At 43.5% G+C, this 19,620-nt stretch overlaps 1 protein-coding gene across 6 annotated transcripts in view; it reads right to left on the bottom strand.

The window, feature by feature from the left end:
* Nucleotides 1-19,620, bottom strand: part of strn3 (striatin, calmodulin binding protein 3) — a 254,149-nt gene that overhangs the window by 25,669 nt on the left and 208,860 nt on the right. For 5 of the 6 annotated variants that reach the window (XM_086003414.1, XM_086003408.1, XM_086003410.1 and 2 more), the window contains one exon: nucleotides 12,328-12,503. In XM_086003414.1, the coding sequence (XP_085859540.1) occupies nucleotides 12,328-12,503 (176 nt within the window). Of the gene's footprint in view, nucleotides 1-2,261; nucleotides 2,297-12,327; nucleotides 12,504-19,620 lie in introns of all 6 variants that reach the window. The other variant, XM_086003412.1, reaches the window with a different exon arrangement.

Here is a 19,620-nt window from a genome sequence, read left to right as displayed (position 1 = left end):
TAATTCAGGGGGTGGGAACAGAGCGGCAGGAGGCTCGCGGAGCGCTAACTAAAGGGGAGGTGGCAGGCGGGGAAAAAAAATTAAATCGTCCGACGTACCTGTCGTGGCACATTAAGTCTTTGAACGCAGGGTCTGTGCCGCGATCTGGCAGCCCAGCACTCCCCGCTTCCCAGTGGTCCAGGTAGGGCCCTGTAAAGTTGTGGGCTTGGGCCCTCCCCTTTAAATGAGGGTAAGAGCCCTTCCAAGCGGCAGTGCTACGTGGCCCAGTGCGTAGCGTTGCAGAACGTACCGCCCCGATATATCTAAGAAGGATGCGCTTGAATTAGCGCTCCACCTCCCTCTAGAGGCGCTAAAACCGAAGTTGGAAATCGCCGCGCTATTTTTCGCCAGCCGCTAAATTTAGCGCCCAGGCGTGGTTAGCGACCCAAAATGGTCGCTAATGAATTTTTCCCCCTAAATGTTTATTCCATTTTGGTAATCACTTGTGCAGAAGGGGGCAGTAAGATAAGCACTGTTGTAATGTAGGAAACGCGGCAGCCAATTTGCACACAGCAAGGTCCAGGTGTTCAGGTGTCAGCTGTGGCTCAGTGGTAGCACTCTCGCCCCTCAGTCAGAAGTTTGCCATACTTCAAATGAGGCGTTAAACCAAAACCATGTATGCCCTTTCAGGTGGACGTAAAAGATCCCATGACCAAAACTTCATATTTTAACCTGCATATTTAAGCTCATTAGATTCTAAAGCTCAATTGAGCAATTTGGTATCGTCAGACAGGCAGCTCAGAGCTGCTTTGGGTATAAAACCAAATGCAGGAGCTCCCATTAACTCACTTGCCTCTGACAAGAGTATTTTGAATTATTGGCTTCATGGCTGGGCAAAGGTCTGGAGATAGGTCAGAACCACCATCTCTAAGGAAGGATTAACAGATAAATGAATCAACATGCTCTATTTCAATCATACATGCCTCTGACCGTTCAAATAGTACAAACAGCAAACCTAGAAATAAAACTATAAATTTCCCCAATCTTCTGATTGAGGAATGGTGATAGGCAGCAGTTAGGGAGGGGGGAAAAAAGGGGAGGAGAAAGTGAAAAAGGTTGAATTACAGAACTTTTTCAGCAACTCGAGAAGAAAAATTACAGCACTTTTAGCTATATTTAAAGTTCTAAATCGTTTGTAAGCTGTCAAGTAACATTACTACCAACCTATCCAACAACCTCCAACGCTCAACTCTGAGTACATAGCAGTAAAAAAAAATTAGTTCCAGAATTAAGTCAACGTTACAGAGATTGAAGACTCTTCTCTTGGAGGCGTGTCAGCAGCAATCCCTACTTCTTTGAGTAACACCATCCAGAATAAACTCAGGTATAAAACAAATATTTAGGTAAAAAAAATATAAAAATACAAATTTTGACAGCTCCACTAATGGCACACCGGTTTCATCCAATGAGGAAGAGAATAATATGGAGTAAGCCTTGGATTCGATCTCCAGTACATACTGAACTAGCAGTTGAGTTAGCTACAACTTCAGAACCCATGAATTTGGTATCCAAGCATCTCTACGTAACGTGCCTCTGTGTAGACATCAGGTGGCAATTGAATAGCATTCAGCTATGCTAACCCTTTCCCCAACTCAGTTGAATAGCCCATCAATAACCAATTTCAAAGATTAATGTAAATAATGGCTACTTGGACTCAGTAAAGGAGGATGGATGAAATCTCACCAGAAGAAACAAAATGCTTGGAACCAAGTTGCGACAGTGGAAGAAAATAAGGAACAGAGCATGTCAAACTAAATAAGTAGGAACAATGACATGTAACCAAGAGTGAAACAAATTAAATGAAAATGCTATAAAGTGTGAGGGTGGAATAAAAGAAAAATCTGACAAAAGGGATAACAACAAAAGGTATAAAAGAGCAAGAAACACAGTGAGCATAACAGCAAGAACAAAACAAAAAACAAAGCATAAGAGAAGAAATATTTGTCATCATGTCTGGAGTCATTTCATCATATTTTAGACTCCTGAACACTGTATATAGAACTGCAGGGACTCTTAATTCTTGCAATACAAGAAAGATTCCTTCTCCTAAGAATTTTATGTTGAGATGAAAGTGGACCCTCTCATCTGCATTTTATGAGGTAAATTTACAAAATTGAATTGAATTTTTTTTTAGATTGATTTTATTTTGAACGAAGCCCAGTTCAGAATAACTCTCCATGTCGGAGTGTGTTTTTTTGGTGCAAATTAAAAGTCTTACTTACCTTTCTATTTTGGGTTGACTGCAGTGCGCCTTTCGCTGTAGAGAAAGGGGACACAGAACCGGCAGTAAAAAAAAAAAAATTAGAATACTCAACTCCCAATTGGGGTGGGGTGGGGTGGGGTGGAGGGGAGAAAGAGAAATCAGGATTGTGGCACATTGCATTTGTTTCCATTAAGGGGCAAAGACAAAAATTTAGCAGAGCCGCAGCAGCTCACAATAAATGACCAGACATACTGCAAGTTGTATTGGTTAAGTTCACTTTTGCAAAAGCTATCATTTACAAATCACAATTGCTGGCTAAGGAGAAGGATATGAACTTTACAATAAATAGTTGAATTCAGATGTCCCAGAAGTGCACTGAAGTTTTATATGAGCATACCTAAGCATACAAATTATGCAAATACATGTCCCATACAAACTCCTGCTATATTGCAACTTCTGGAAGCAACAAACATGTTTTCAATGACTGCTATAATTTTGCCATACAGGTGTACTGGAGGCTCTGCCCGGCTGCACAAAGAGTGGTGTAAACACAAGTGATGCTTTCAATGGATGCATCTATGTTTCTCAAAAGCAACATATTTATTCTTTATACCAAATTGGTTGCCTGATGAACAAATATCAAAGCTTTTAACTTTGAATATTTTGTACTGGAAAACACCAAATAGGATCTGGTTAATATGCACAGTTTATGAGAGCAATCGATTTTTAAAAATCCAATGATTGCTAAGAAAATGCAATATAGCCAAGTAATTTATGTACAACATTCTATGTGTACATCTTGCATGGTCAAGAAAGCAGCTTTATTCAATTATATTTAGTTTTTAAAATATCACAATTATAAGCAGAGAATGCAAATACTTGCTGAACCGGCAGGGGAACAGGCCATACTTGATTTAGTGATGAGTAACGAATCAGAATTAGTTAAAAATCTGATAGTAAAGGAGCATTTTGCAAACAGTGATCATAATATGATTGAATTTGATATTGGGTTTGAGGGGGAGAAGAGTCACAAACCAAGGTTTTAAATTTAAGTAACGCAAACTTTGAAGGGATGGAAAATAAATCGATTACAGTAAACTGGGCTGAACTGTTAATGGGTAAACCTACAAACTGTGGGAAGTATTCAAAGAAGTATTTGGTACGATACAAAACCCCTAAAAGGCAAAGGCTACACTTGTGCAGTTAAGCAACCATGGCCAACAAATGAGGTGAGACACTTTGAAGCTAAAAGAAAAGGCTTAAAATAGAAAAGCAACAAAGGGATACAAAGAAAATAAGAGGTCCAAAAATAGAATGTGAAAAAAATTGCAAGAGATATTAAAGCTAACAGCAAGTGATTTTATAAATAGTTCAAGATAAACAGAATGGTAAAGGGTAATGTGGGTCCACTAAAAGGAGGAAAGACATAATGGATAATTAAAAAAATGGCAGATTTGTTAAATGAGTACTTTGTATCCATTTTCACGGTGGAGGTAGAGAACAAAATACCAGCAGTACAAGGGAACCTAAAAAAATAAGCAAGGGGAGGAACTCAGTAGAATTAATACAAGTAAAATAACAGCACTGGAGAAAATAAATGGGACTGATGGTTTTCACCCCGGGGTGTTTTTTTTTAAATTTGTTCACGGAATGTGGGCGTCACTGGCAAGGCCAGCATTTATTGCCCATCCCTAGTTGCCCTCGAGAAGGTGGTGGTGAGCCGCCTTACTGAACCGCTGCAGTCCGTGTGGTGAAGGTACTCCCAACAGTGCTGTTAGGGAGGGAGTTCCAGGATTTTGACCCAGCGACGATGAAGGAATGGTGATATATTTCCAGGTCAGGATGGTGTGTGACTTGGAGGGGAACTTGGAGATGGTGGTGTTCCCTTGCGCCTACTGCCCATGTCCTTCTAGGTGGTAGAGGTCGCGGGTTTGGGAGGTGCTGCCAAAGAAGCCTAGGCGAGTTGCTGCAATGCATCTTGTAGATGGTACACACTGCAGACACGGTACGCCGGTGGTGAAGAGAGTGAATGTTTAAGGTGGTGGATGGGGTGCCAATCAAGCGGGCTGCTTTGTCTTGGATGGTGTTGAACTTCTTGAGTGTTGTTGGAGCTGCACTCATCCAGGCAAGTGGAGAGTATTCCATCACACTCCTTACTTGTGCCTTGTAGATGGTGGATAGGCTTTGGGGAGTCAGGAGGTGAGACACTCGCCGTAGAATACCCAGCCTCTGACCTGCTCTTTGTTGCCACAGTATTTATGTGGCTGGTTTAGTTAAGTTTCTGGTCAATAGTGACCCCAGGATATTAATGGTGGGAGATTCGGCGATGGTAATGCTGTTGAATGTCATGGGGCGATAAAAGAAAAAGTGAGGAAATTGCAGATGTAATAGCCAGAACTTTCCAAAGCTCTCCAGATTCAGGAAATGTGCCTTTGGATTGGAAAATAGCAAATACCATTATTTAAGAAGGGGAGAGGGAGAAAACCGGTAACTGCAGACTTGTCAGTTTAACATCAATTGTGGGGAAGTTACTGGAATCCATCATTTGGCAGAGTGACTGAGCACTTGGACAAGTATCAACTGATAAAGTGAGTCAGCATGGATGTGTGAAGGCTAGTCATGACTGAATAATCTAGTTGAATTTTTTGAGGAGTTCACTGCCATGGTGGATAGGGGAGTGCCTGTGGATGTTGTTTATATGGATTTTCAGAAGGCATTTGATAAGGTTGCACAAAAGAGATTGGCAAAAACGAGAGCCCATAGATTTGGAGGTAACCTTGTGACATGGGTTGGTAATTTTGTTGGGTGGTAGGAGACAAAGTGGGATAAAGGGTTTGTTCTCCTGATTGGCGGGATTAAGTGCTGTTGCCCAGGGCCTCAGCTTTTCACCATATATATATTAATGACTAGGATGAACAAAGAGTTATATATCCAAGCAAGCTTGCACAGTTAGCACAGTAGGTTGTGTAGATGGGAGCAAGAAGTTACACAGACAGACTAAATGAGTGGGCAAAACGATGCCAGATTGACTTCAATGTGGGGAAGTGCGAGATCATCCACTATGGATCTGAGAAAGACAAATCGGAATATTTTCTTAATGGCAAGAGTCTAGGAGCAGTGAAGGAGTAAAGGAATTTAGGTGTCTACGTACGCAAATCACTAAAAGCTAGTGCACAGGTACAAAAAGTAATCAAAAAGGCAAATGGAATGTTTCCCTTTATCTCAAGGTGGGTTGGTATACAAAAGTGAGGAAGTTATGCTTCAGTCATGTAGAGCCTCGTCAGAAACCATCTGGAGTACTGCGCTCAATTTTGGGCACCAAACCTCAGGATAGATACAGGTAGACTACCCTTTATCCGAACTTCCGAAAACCGAATCCCTCTAAAAACCAAAGGTTTTTTCGTTCAGCGTAAGTCGTGCGCACGACCCCGAACCCCGCCGACCCCCACCGCCGACCCCCCACCCTTTCGGATAAGGGATAGTGTATCCTTTATCCGCACTTCCGAAAACCGAAATCCTCTGAAAACCGAAAGGTTTCGTTCAGCGTAAGTCGTGCGCACGACCCCGACCCCCGCCGACCCCCACCCCCGACAAATTTCCCAGTCTTATAAAATACCTTCTGAAATCCGAAATTTTCCGAAAACCGAAACACGGCTGGTCCCGAGGTTTTCGGCTAAAGGATAGTCTACCTGTATACTGGCCTTGGAAGAGGTACAGCACAAGTTTACCAGAATGATACCAGGGCTTAAAGAGTTAAATTACAATGACAGGTTGCATAAATTTGGCTTCTATTCCCTTGAATTTAAATGATTGAGGGGTGATCTAATCAAGATATTTTAAATGATTAAGAGATTCAATAGCATGGATACAGAGAAACTGTTTCCTCTGGTGGAAGAATCCTTATGGTTAAGGCATAATCTTAAAATTAGAGCTAGGCTATTTAGGAGTGAAATCAGGAAGCACTTTTTAAATACAATGGGTAGTGGAAATCTGGAACTCACTCCCTGTGGGTGTTGAGTCAATTGGAAATTTTCAAGAATGAAATCAATGTATTTTTGTTAGTTATGGGTATCAAGGTTGGTAAATGAAGTTGAGATACAGATCAGCCATGAGCCAATTGAATGGCGGAACAGGCTCGAGGGGCTGAATGACCTACTCCTGTTCCTATGTATTGACTGCATAGAAGTTTCAACAGCTAAGACCATGTTAGAAGTTGTACACAAGTTTTGCTACTTGGATCAACTGTATCGGATATCTTATCTCTAGATGATGAGTTAAACACTTGCATCAGAAAGGCAGCAACCACATTCGGCCAATTTACTAAGCCTGTGTGGAATAGTAGGAAATTAACATTGAACACGAAGATGTGTGTTCTGAGCACACTGCTGTATGGCAGCGAAACCTGGACAACCTTCAGCAGGCCAGAGAAATAAAATCTTTCCCCAGACACTGTATTCTAAATATCAAGCTGGAAGTCAAAGTTCCTGACTCCAAAGTACTTCATGGAGGTAAGTTGCCAAGCCTAATAACTTTTCTCAAACAAAGCACCGCCAATGGCTCGATCATCTATATCAGATGGAAGAGGGGCATATTTCAAAGGATTTTTTATATGGAGAACTTGCAGATACTTCAAGGCCGCTGGGCCGACATAGGCTCAGGTTTAAAGATGTTTTCAGGTTTAAAGGCGTTTTCGAGAAACTTCAACATTTCTAAAATCAATACCACAAGCTGGAAAAGTATGGCTAACAACAGGCCACATTGTAGGGCTGGGCTGCATCGGGCTGCAAAGAGACTGAAGAGGAGAGAGCAAGGAGGAAAGAGTATCAGGCTTCAAGAGTTAATATTGCTACGGCTTCATCATCTAGCCCTGTGATTTATGCCTGCACCATCTGTGGCAACGACTGTTGCTCGAGAATTGGACTCTTCAGTCACTCACAATGTTGCAACATGGCAAAGTAACTGAACTGCTTTGACACTTATACCATCGTCTTTCAAGATGGAGGGTTGTCATCTTTCGTAGGTTACTGCCCATACCTATGGTATAACTCTGCTCAACAATAAAAGTATTTTTTATTTCAGATTTCCAGCATCCGCAGTATTTTGCTTCTGTAATATAATATTTGTACTTCCCTAACATTCTGGAGTCTTGAGGACTACACTGTGATTCCCAAATATGATCAATGAGCCAATGATGATATTTGAGTAGAAATCTATGACATTTGGTCTTTATAGGAACTACGGAAAATGCCTGCATATTACAAGACAGAAATTTTACTTGCTGGAGTGCATGTAAAATCTTGATTGCAGTGTGTTCCAAATGTGATGAGAACTACTAAATGTTATTGCCTTGTTTGAAAGGAAGGGAAAGACCACGTACAAATGAATAGGCTGTAATCAAAATAGTGGCCATCACAGGCGCTCATTCTTACGACAGTCATTTGAAGTCATATTAATTCTGTGACCTTCCCAGCCCACACTGGAAATGAAGTCCAGTGTTAGAATTACAAAACTATTCTTTTGGCAGTTTCTAAATTGTAGTTACAAGCAATTTCATCTTTTCATTCCAATAAATTTAGCTGCTAGTTTTAGTTCCAATCGAGCAGATCTCCCAGAATATCCTGACCAATTTCTTCCTTACAGCATTCGTTTGCACACCAGAATACATATTCCATAGACCAGATCACATTTCATCCACATTGTTGTTGAGATATCCTTATTTTCTCAAACGCTGTATAAGCTAATCAAGGCTAACTAAGCATTTTCTTAAATACTTAGAGAGCACAAGTCGGAACGCAGTGTAGTAACCGACTTCTGACCCGTGCTTTCTTGTGGGTGGGTTTAATGATGGGAGCACTGAAACTAGCTGCAAAAATCGGCAAGCTTATGATTTTACTGAACAGTTTCACTGAAAAACAAAATACATCCAATACTTCAATCAGAAAGATTGACAGTGGACAATACGCTAAAACAATGCTGCATTGTGCCACAGAGTGGTTGAGCGTAGATAATTTCCCATCATCTGTGTACATAACCTTGCGAAGTCCTTATAAGCACAGAGCAGAGGAAACAAAACAAATAAATAAAATACCTACACCAACCCTTCCTCAAGCTATGATTACCAAAAAAATACGTGTATTTATATTTTCATCTTGCGCAAGCCACACACCTAGTTTGCACCCTGGTTCTTGTACAATTGTAAATTCATGGAACCTATGGGGTAGAAATTGGTTTAAGCGCATTTTCGAGTGTAGAATGGGCACCACGTTCGGAGCGTGTGGACACAACTAATGTCCAAAAATGTTCTCACCGATTAACTTAAATAAAATAGACAGGCTTCCAGCACTACTCGCAATGTATATTGGCAGCTCGCCTAATGGGGGGAGGGCGTCAACATAGCACATTGCTGACGACATTTAAAGGCAGCCTGCACCTCTTAAAGGGGAGGAACACTATAATATAGCAGCAGGTAACTATAACTGAGGATTGTGGTCAATGGTGAATCTGCATGGGCCTCTCATTTTTCGAACGCTGTGTTGGAGGTACTGGTGGAGGAGGTTGGCGGGAGGAGGGAATCTTCTATCCACCAGCGGCAGGAATATATCAAAGCAAGTTGCCCAGCACGATTGTGCAGAGGTGGAAGAGCGGGTCAGTGCCAGGAGAATCATCTCCAGAACATGGCTGCAATGCAGGAGAAAGTTCAATAACCTCACAAAAATAGCTAAGGTAAGCCTCCTAACTCATATCTTTCATTACACTCTGCTCAGAATTCCACTACGTTACCCCAGCACTCATAACCCTTCCCTCCCCCGATTACCAGCACTCCACGCCCATCACTGCAGAACACTTCACTCCACCTCCTTCTGTTCTTAAAGCACCATTCTGCACCTACTTCCTTCACCCCCTCACACCTCTGCCATCGTTCACACACCAGCAACACTATTCTACCTTAACGAGCACATCCTCAAACTTTGCACTACTCTAAAACTCTTCTTTCTTACAGGACAAGCTCACACACAACAGAGAGCAGGCAGCCACAGGAGGAGGTCACTCTTCATCCATGTGCTGTCTCCACATGAAGAGCGAGTGATGGACATCGTGGGCAGAAGGTACATCAGGAGCCTTGCATCTGGTGAGGCTGGAGGACAAGTCCTGCAGGGTTTTAAACCATCTTCCCCTCATTCCCTTACCATTTAAATCTCACATTTACACATTATAGATGATAAATTGCTGCTGCTTTCAGAAGCCACTCAGCTGTCTCTGCATACACATGCTAACCCTTGTCCCTTTCTTCCATTTGAGGTCCAGAAGCTCCACACAGCCCTCAAGGAGCAGATGAAAAGAGCAGCACTGCAGAACACGATGTCGTACTCAACCTATAGACTTTCAGACACCAGCTCAGAGACGGGCACTGTGTGTAGTTCAGAGGGTAGGCTAGAGAGATCTGCATGTGGAGGTGCGCCAACAGCTCCTCGAGGTTGCCACTGTGGCTATCTCAAGTGCCTTCAACGAAAGTTCAGCCATCTTCCACTTCCCTAACTGTAGCCACTGGAAAACTATGTTGTAGGAGCACTAGAATAGGTAACCAAGTACACAGAGAGGAACTAGGGCTTTGCCTAAGGGTAATTTGTAAATAGGCAGTAGTCATGTAACCACTTGTCAAATCAAAGAATGGAGTCTTTTGGAGCAGTGAAGTAAAATGGTTTGTTTTGGTTTAGCTGTTGGTCTTCATAATCTTAGTGATGTAACAAGAATGGCCATGAAGTTATACTGTTTGAGGACATTGATATGGTGGGCATCAGGACTGGGTCAGATTGAAGGAGGGAGCTTTGGCAGGGGAAGGATCATTCAGGGGCATTTCTCCTCAATAATCTTATAGCTCTGACAACTCGCAACACTGCTGGGCTGTGCTCTTTCTCTGCATCCTCCGGTTCCTCATCCCATTCTTCATCTGCCTGCTCCACCTTTTCTTCCTCAGGCAGCTATACGGCAACTCCCCTTTGTATAGCAAGATTGTAGAGCATGCAGCAAACAATTAGTCGTGGATCAGTTGGTAGCACTCTTGTCTCTGAGTCAGAAGGTTGTGGGTTCAAGTCCCACTCCAGAGACTTGAGCACAAAAATCTAGGCTGACACTCCAATGAAGTACTGAGGGCGCACTGCACTGTCTTTCGGGCGAGACGTTAAACCAAGGCCCCATCTGCTCTCGAAGGTTGATATAAAAGAGCCCATGGGACTATTTCGAAGATGAGCAGGGGAGTTACACCTGGTGTCCTGGCCAATATTTATCCCTCAATCAACATCACTAAAACAGATTATCTGGTCATTATCACATTGCTGTTTATGGGAGCTTGCTGTGTGCCGCGTTTCCTACATTACAACAGTGACTACACTTCAAAAGTACTTCAATGGCTGTAAAGCACTTTGGGATGTCCTGAGGTCATGAAAGGCATGATATAAATGCAAGACTTTCTTTTTTTTTAAATTAGGAATCTTGACAATTGCTCTGGGCTGTGCTGAAGGATCGCTCCCAGGCTGTCCAGACAATGGATCTGTTGTTTCAGAACGACAATGGTTTGCTCAATCAGAACCCTTGTTGTTGCATGCTTCTCATTATATCGATGCTCAGCGCCTGTCCTCGAGTTCCCGAGAGGAGTCATGAGCCAGTTGGTGAGGGGATAGCCCTTGTCCTCTAGCAGTCAGCTTTCCAACCAGGTGGAACAGAGGGGTTATTGAGGACTGGGACATGTGAAAGCATCATAACTACAGTCAGAAAAATGGGCAGACCTACATGAGTTACTGCCTGTGGTTGCAAACAAGTTGAACATTCAGAGAATGGAAGCTCTTCCTGTTGAGAAACAGTGCTGGTTCGTGATGGGAAGCACACAGGTTTACGTACATGCAGTCGATGATGCCCGGCACCTATGGGAATAAGCAATGCGGGCAAATCCCAGTGCTCTTTCTTCCTGCTTGTCAGCCTCCACTGTTGACCTATGTTACCTATAATTTTATTTAGCCCTGCGCGGCCCCTTTAAGTGGCTGCACGGGCCATTCAAAAGACCGCGCATGCGCGGTTTTCACACTGATATGCCGGCAAGCCGGCTGCACGGGTTCACTAGGGAACACTGCTGTTGACACTCGCAAACAGTGAATCAATGAACTGCCGGATCACTGTGTGCACAGCGAACTGACTGATGTTGCTGATGTCACCAGAAATAGTTTAGAAGGAGCCAGAGGGATAAAGGTTTAGAGGCATAGTGGCCTTCACTGCCACAGGCAGTGCAGTGCATGCCCTGGTGTTGGGCTCCAATTCTCGCTCAAGCAGGAGCTAAGTGACTATCTCCTAGTGCCTTCCACACTGCTCCTCTGAAGTTCAGGTATGATGTTCCCTCGTATTCCCTGAATACCCACGTGTCCTAATGCCTCCTGCGCCCTTGCCTCCTTCGCTCTCTTCTTGCAGCCTCTGTAGATCTTTGCCACCTTCCTTGCTGCTGCTCCTCCACCTCCTGATTTAGGAGCCTCAATGGTAAGCCCCGCAGCATTCCCATGTTCAGCAATTGAGAACAAGAGAATCCTGTGAGTCAGTTCTTGCTCTCCACAAATTCACTCTGCAAAAGTATCTCAGACGAATATTTGCCAAAACAGCCAGAAACCTGGCCCAAAAAGACCTTAAAAGCATAAAACGACAATCCAGAGACTTAACTAAATAGAGGCAAGAATCCCTTTAAACAGCACTGGTGAAAGCTGCCGCCTGCCAAGATTTGATTGTCAAGCTAAGGAAGCGACGTTTTAGCTGCGCACGGACACTAATTTCACAAAGGGGTCCTGATTCAGGAGCAGGACCCTTATTAACATATTTAAATGATGCCTGCGTTTGTTTCAGGCAGCCGCCAGGGATGGCGATCGAGTGCCCAAACCAATATGGTGTTGCGCGCACATAGGGTGCCGTTCCGGTACGGAACGTCGTGCTGCAAAATTTCTCTTTGTGGCACTCGCTTGGACCCAGAAAATGTATGAAACATAACCAATTTCTACCCCTATCTGTCTTATATAAATATGCAATGGTATAAAAGCAACTAAAAAACATACTTTTTGGCAGGGACAGTTTTCTGTAGATTCCAAAGCTTAAGGGTGTGGTCTTCAGAGGCTGTAACCAGCACAGGCTCTACAGGATGGAAAGCTAATGCACGTACTCCATCAAAGTGACTCCGTAGTGTGTACTTGGAGCTCCATGTCTTCCTAAATGCATCCTTATTAGCCGGTAACTGAAAATGAACATAGGGTTAAAAATATATTACGTGGCTGTATGGTACCCAGAATCAAGATGTAAAACTGGCAAAAGGAAGCAATCGTCACAAGATATCCCCACTGCCAAACAAAGAATCCTGATTATAATGTCTTCCAAATGTGATGAGAACTACAAAATGTTATTACCTATATTCAAAGGGCGGGGGAAGACCACAACAAACATAGCTCGATGGGCTGAATGGTTACAGCACGGAAGAAGGCCATTCTATTAATCTATAAGCTAGCTATGGACTGTAGTTTATCCTCCACGTACAAATGAATAGGCTGTAATCAAAATGAAGGCCATCATATGGGCTTACAACAGTCATTTGAATCCCGTAATCTCCGCAGGCCACAGTGGAAATGAGATCTAGAATTACACAACTGTTCTTTGGGAAGTGGCAAAAGACACTAAATTAATATGAGCCAAATACACACGACAAAAAAAAGGTAATAAAGTACACCAGGTTAGAGGGAAAAGATGGGCAGAGAGAGTCTTGCATATGAAATATAAAATACATTCAAAATGTGGAAGACCATAAGAAACATAGCTAAAATTGCCCCTTTGTTCAATGCCCAAACACAAAGTTCCAGAAGCAACTTAGCTGGACCACCAATGACCTGCATCACAGAATGGAAGCATTATACACATCAACCTAGAAGACTTGGAAACGGTGACAAACAGCTTCAAAAAAGCTAACACTACATCTAACGAGCTGACAACTCAAAAAACAGTCCTGAATAAATAAAGGCCTGTGGCCAAGGCTATCTGTTTCAAGGTGACTGAATTAGTTAAATTCCTTTTTTATTACATTGGATTTCAGGATTTTTATTAGCATTTATTTTTCTGTGAAAAGCGACACCCAATAGCCTCACGTAAGGCTTACCAAGGGCACCATATTTACTAGTGAAATCAACATCAAGCTCCCGCACCGATAGTGAACTGCTGGTACTTCACTGTCCTTACATGGTCATGCAGGCTTAAAATGCTGCCCTTGGCAGAATCCCAATAGTACATATCTACCCCAAAATACATAGTTAGTAATCATAGAGACATGAGGACTTCAACAGATCCTCCCTATATACAGAAAGAAAATGCTGCCCAGCCTGCTGAGTGTTTCTATCATCTGTGGGGAAAGGAAGGTGAGGTTAACATTTCAGGTCTATGACCCTCTGTCAGAACCAGACGATGTTACAAATGAACAGTTAATAAGGAAGAACTAAGCCAGGGAAAATGGGACAGGGAGAAAAAAAGAGAATAGTCTGATTAGGTGGAGGACTAAATGACTTAACTGACAATGGTGCAAGACAAAAGGAGGCAATAATGAGAGAAATAAAAGATATAACCAAAACTCAGAAGATGTGCGAATGTCTGCAGCAGAATAGCAGAGGGGGAGGGAAACATGGAAAATCTGGCAAAGCAGAGAAGGCTCCTATGGCCCAGGAGTGTGGTGGAAGAAAAAGGGAGGTAGATACAGTACCAGGGGTGCAATCTACCTGACCAGCTGTAATAGGGGATCCCCATTCCAAGCACCAGCCACAATCTCTCCCATTTTCGGAAGTGCTAGGATATTTTTAAGAACTTTAGACCTTAACTGCAGCTATCATTTTCTGTCGGACAGTAGGTAATGCAGGATAGGTGCACATGTTCAATTCCCTCACTCTATTCAGATCCCAATCTACACTGCGCCAATGGGTGTCTGTCTCTCTATGGGGAAGAGGGAGTTGAAATAAAGCAGGGATATCGCATCTGGGCTGTATTTTGTACTTCCTAGCATTCAGTCAGAAGCGCATTAACTGATGGCTAGAAACCAGACCACCCACTCTCTCTGCAGTATGTCATGAGCCCAGGAACACACATTCCAGATGGTGGTCACCACATAGATTGAGAATGAGTCGGAGTTGGATTGCAAAGCGAGAAAGGATAAGTGGCTCACGTCTACTGGGCAACAGCACATGACAGGAGTCGAAAGTGGAAAGGACCTCATAGCTTCTACAACAGTAGAACATTGCAGATGCAATGACTGACTTTCAACAACTACGGCCATCTACGTGTCAGGTACGACTCAGGCCACTGGAGGGTCTCCCTGCTGACAACTAATCACTTTTACTCAGGCTCCTTGGTGCACTGCTCAGCCAAATGTTGGCTTGATTTTGTGGTCAGTTCCTCACACCTCCCCTTATTCAGCTATCTTGCATCCATGATTTCAGCGTTGTCTCTCACATTCACCTGCTGGACTCCATAATGATTGAGGATGGAGACGTTCAGTGAGCCTCTCCCTCCCATTAGCTACCTAGTTGGTGAGGTGAAAGTGACTTTCCTTAACATCAAGGCAGCATTTGACCGAGTGTAGCACCAAGGAGCCCTAGTAAAACTGAAGTCAATGGGGATCACGGGGAAAGCTCTCCACTGAATGGAGTCATACCTAGCACAAAGGAAGATGGTTGTGGTCATTGGAGACCAATCATCTCAGCCCTCGGACATCACTGCAGGAGTTCCTGAGGGCAGTGTCCTAGGCCCAACCACCTTCAGCTGCTTCATCGAGACCTTTCTTCCATCACAAGGTCAAAAGTGGAGATGTACGCTGATTATTGCACAGTGTTCAGTTCCATTCACAATTCCTCAGATAATGAAGCAGTCAGTGCCCACATGCAGCAAGACCTGGACAGCATTCAGGCTTGGGCTGATAAATGGCAAGTAACATTCGCGCCACACAAGTGCCAGGCACTGACCATCTCCAACAAGAGAGAATCTAATCACCTCCCCATGACATTCAATGACATTACCATCATCGAATCCCCCACCATCAACATCCTGGGAGTCACCATTGACAAGAAACTTAACTGGACCAGCCACATAAATATTGTGGCTACAAGAGCAGGTCAGGGGTCAGGTATTATGTGATGAGTGTCTCACCTCCTGACTACCCAAAGCCTTTCCACCACTACAAGGCACAAGTCAGGAGTGTGATGGAATACTCTCCACTTGCCTGGATGAGTGCAGCACCAACAACACTCAAGAAGCTCGACACCATCCAAGACAAAGAAGCCCACTTGATTGGCACCCCATCCACCACCTTAAACATTTACTCCCTCCATCACCTATGCAACGTGGCTGCAGTGTGTACCATCTACAAGATGCACTGCAGCAACTTGCTAAGGCTTCTTAGACAGCATCTCCCAAACCCGCGCATGGGAACACCACCACCACCAAGTTTCCCTCCAAGTCACACACCATCCTGACTTGGAAATATATTTCCGTCCCTTCATTGTTGGAACACCCTACCTAACAGTACTGTGAGAACACCTTCGACCACATGGACTGCAGTGGTTCAAGAAGGCATCTCACCAACACCTTCTTCAGTGCAATTAGGGGATGGGCAATAAACGCTGGCCTTGCCAGCGACACCCACATCCCATGAATGAATACATTTTTAAAAATTGTCCATTACCATTTACGACTGGATGTGATAGGTCCGCGGAGCTTTGTTCTGATACCCGATTGTGGGACTACCTAGCTTGGACTGTAGCATGCTACTTTTGGTGCTTCGCATGCAAGTAGCCCTGTGACGTAGCTTCACCAGGTCTTTACCTTATTTTAAGGTTACGCCCAGTGCTGTTCCTCATACGCTCTTCTCCCCGAGGAACCAGGATTGGTCTCCCAGATAGATGGTGGTGGTGGTGAAGTGGAAAATGTGCTGGACTATGACGTTACAGGTTGTGGTGATATACAATTCGGCTGTTGCTGTCAACCCACGAAGTCTCATGGATGCCCAGTATTGGGCTGCTAGATCAGTACAGGAAACTTTGTGCTATCCGGCACCCACGGGACCGAGCTGCTGCCGTTGCCTAAAAAGTGCCGTACTCTCCAGAGTTAATGTTGAGAGATACGGAGATTCTTATCTCCGTATTTGACAACAAACACTACAGCTTCTAAACACTCGGGTGTGGCCCTAAAGCTCTGTAGCTGAAGCTGTTGCTATAGCTACAGACCTTGCACAGCTTGACTGTTCAAACAAAGCAAAAAAAACAAACAAAAAGAATAAAAAACGGCTGCTGATTTTTGCCGGTGGCTCCAGATTGCCGGATAGCTCACCTCCGGATAGCACAAAATTTCCTGTACTTAGTTTGTGCCACACTATACAATGGAGGGTGTCCTCACTGTGGATATTGTCTGCAAAACAACGGAGGGGTAGTCACTCCTACTAATGCTATCGTGGACAGGTAGGATCGTGAGGAACAGCTCAGGTCAGTTACTCCCTCATGGTGATTCCCTCACCACCTGACACAGGCCCAATCTGGTACCAACGTCCTTAAGGACTCAGCCAGCTCAGTCAGTCAATGGTGGTACTAACAAGCCACTTTTTGTGGCAGACATTGAGCTCACCCGCCCAGAGTACTTGTGTCTTTTTTCCCCCCTCAATACTTCCTCCAAGTGATTTGTGGTGTTAAATGATGCCAAGGGGAAGAAACTAATGATAGGAATTTTTTTTTTTTTTTTTTTAAATAGGCCAACAGGTTAAGGATAGACATTAGACCTGACAATTTATATTCAAGTAAGAGAAGTGTATGGCGGATCAAACATTATTGTTCTGGTGGACTTCAACTTTTCTGGGAGGCATATGCTGTAATGGGAATAACAAGAGAGAAAACATATTTCCAGACCTAATAGTGGGTTGCTACATGATCCAAATAATTAAGAAACCTACAAGAGGGGAAACAACAATAAACCTGATATTGTGTAAGACCAGGTGATGCTGGAACTAGTATGAGTGAGACAGCACCTTGGAAATAGTGTCCATATAATGGTGGAATTCAGATTCAGGCTTATGCTAGAAAAAGGATTACTACAAAAACTCTAAATTTTTGGAAAGCAGATTTTGAGAGAGATAGAGAGAACCAGACTTTCAGAGGGGAGGACTACAGAGGTACAGTGGAATACTTTCATAAATAAACAATTGTCAATAGCAAAGTAACTATGGATCACTTGACTTAGGAAGAAGTGCAGCTGAGAAATTGTAAACTAAAAACGGTATGTCAACATACCCAGATGTCACATTGCTGAAATATAGAACTTGCATTTATATAGCACCTTTCACAAACTCAGAACATCCCAAAGTGCTTTACAGCAATGAAGTACTTTTGAAGTGTCGTCACTGTCGTAATGCAGGGAAACGCAGCAGCCAAACTGCACACAGCAAGGTCCCACAAACAGCAATGAGATAAATGACCAAATAATGTGTTTTAGTGATGTTGGTTCAGGGATAAATAGTGGCCAGGACATCAGAAGAACTCTCCAGCTCTTCTTCACATAGTGCTATGGGATATTTTGTAGCACCCACTTGTGAGGGCCGACAGGGACTCAGTTTAACATTTCATCTGAAAGATGGCACCTCTGTACTGCATTGAAGTGTCAGCCTAGATTAAGTCACTGGAGTGAGGCTTGAACCCACAACCTTCTGAGAGTGCTGCTACAGAGCCAATGCCGACACCTTACAGATGCAAAACAATCTAAAAATACTGTATGCTTCCCAGCTGGAGTCTGAAACTGACAAGCACTTTCCAATTTGCAAAATTCTTTTACCAAACAACAATTAAACTCAAAGACCTGAGGCTCTCTTTATTTAACAATTAGACTTTGTAACTTTAAATGGACACCACAGCTCCACCGTGCCAACAAAATAATATGTTGTGCATTATACAGCATAACACTCCAGTCTCATCCGACTTATCATTAACAACATCACAGGAGATGTACTAGTACATAATGGCCCAGAAATTCGGGTCTCCACGGGTGAGTACGCACGGGGTACTCACCCGTAGGCCTGATGGAAATGCCGGTTTCCTGCATGCACTGCGCATGCGCGGGAAACCGGCACTTCCGTTCCTCTGAACGAAGAGGTTCAGAGGTCGAACGCGTGCGCGGGGGAGGCTGCGTGTGCACATCGGACTTTTTTTTTTTTTTAAACAGGTTTTCCCGGGAGGGTAAGCCTGCAGAATTTAGAAATATAAAAAGCAGGCGTAAGGCCTGCTTTTTACAAGGTAAGTGGTGAATTAATTAAAATTAAAACATTTTTTCCACAGGTTTATTATTTTTAAATACTTTAAAGAAAGGTAAGTTGATTTTTTAGCCCTGTTAGAAAATAAAATTATTTTTTTCAAAAATTTAAATTATTGTTTAAAAGTTATTTCATGTTATTTATAGTTTATTTAAAAAATGTGATAAAAAAAAAAATTATTTGAAGATTTAGTGCTATTTTGGGTCCATAGTATTTATAAGTCTTGACAGCACTTCCTGTCAGACTTATAAATGGAGCATTCCCTGCTCCGATTGGCTGCCCATGGCCCACGTGATCCCAGGGGACGCATCGAACTAACTGCGCCCCTGGGATACGCAAGCACTGCGCGCTGGCAGCTGGACCAGGCCCCGGATCGGAATTCCACGGGAGCCCACAGCTCAACGGCCAGCGCGCAATGTAAGTGCAGATCGGGGGCTTGCGCCCGCGAGAAGCCCCCAACCCGAATTTCTGGGCCATTATATTAAAAACGGGACTCCAGAAATAAATGTTTGTTACAGATACAATGCTGAGTCTTTCTAACCGGTACTTCTAATCTTCACTCTGAAAGTAACAAGCAAGTGCATTTTACCAGCAAAGATCACAGAAAAGGACTATTGGTGACATTCCTGCTCCTACAAAAATGAAAAATATTTTTGGGTCGACTTTTGACTGACCTTCGGTTATCTCTTTAAGGACTGCTGGTGAGGCCGATCATGTACCTCGCAATTGCAACTGGTGTTCTATATGTGCATCACAGGACTCCAATTTGCGCATTACAAGTGGCCTTCCTCCTGAAACAGACAGACCTTCTGTGTTGCCCTTTGAAGGACCCTACCCCAGATAGTGGTGGTTGGAGTGCCAGCATAAAAGGTGTGATAAGTGACAATGTCATTTCTACGCTACTACTACCGTTTACATTGGGTGGAGGCACTTGAAATTGACACCTTTGAGTCTGCAGCAGGCAGCTGCCAGCCTCCCATCACTAGTAGCACTGTGTAGCGCTTTTGTTTGCCAACTGCAAGCTCCACCACCAGCT

The sequence above is a fragment of the Somniosus microcephalus genome, chromosome 12 (genome assembly GCF_052327205.1).
Source record: "Somniosus microcephalus isolate GS21.2 chromosome 12, FLI_Smic_1.0, whole genome shotgun sequence".
NCBI classification, from domain to species: Eukaryota; Metazoa; Chordata; class Chondrichthyes; order Squaliformes; family Somniosidae; genus Somniosus; species Somniosus microcephalus.
Note: the sequence above shows the minus strand (reverse complement) of the source record. Positions and strands in the feature narration are given on the sequence as shown.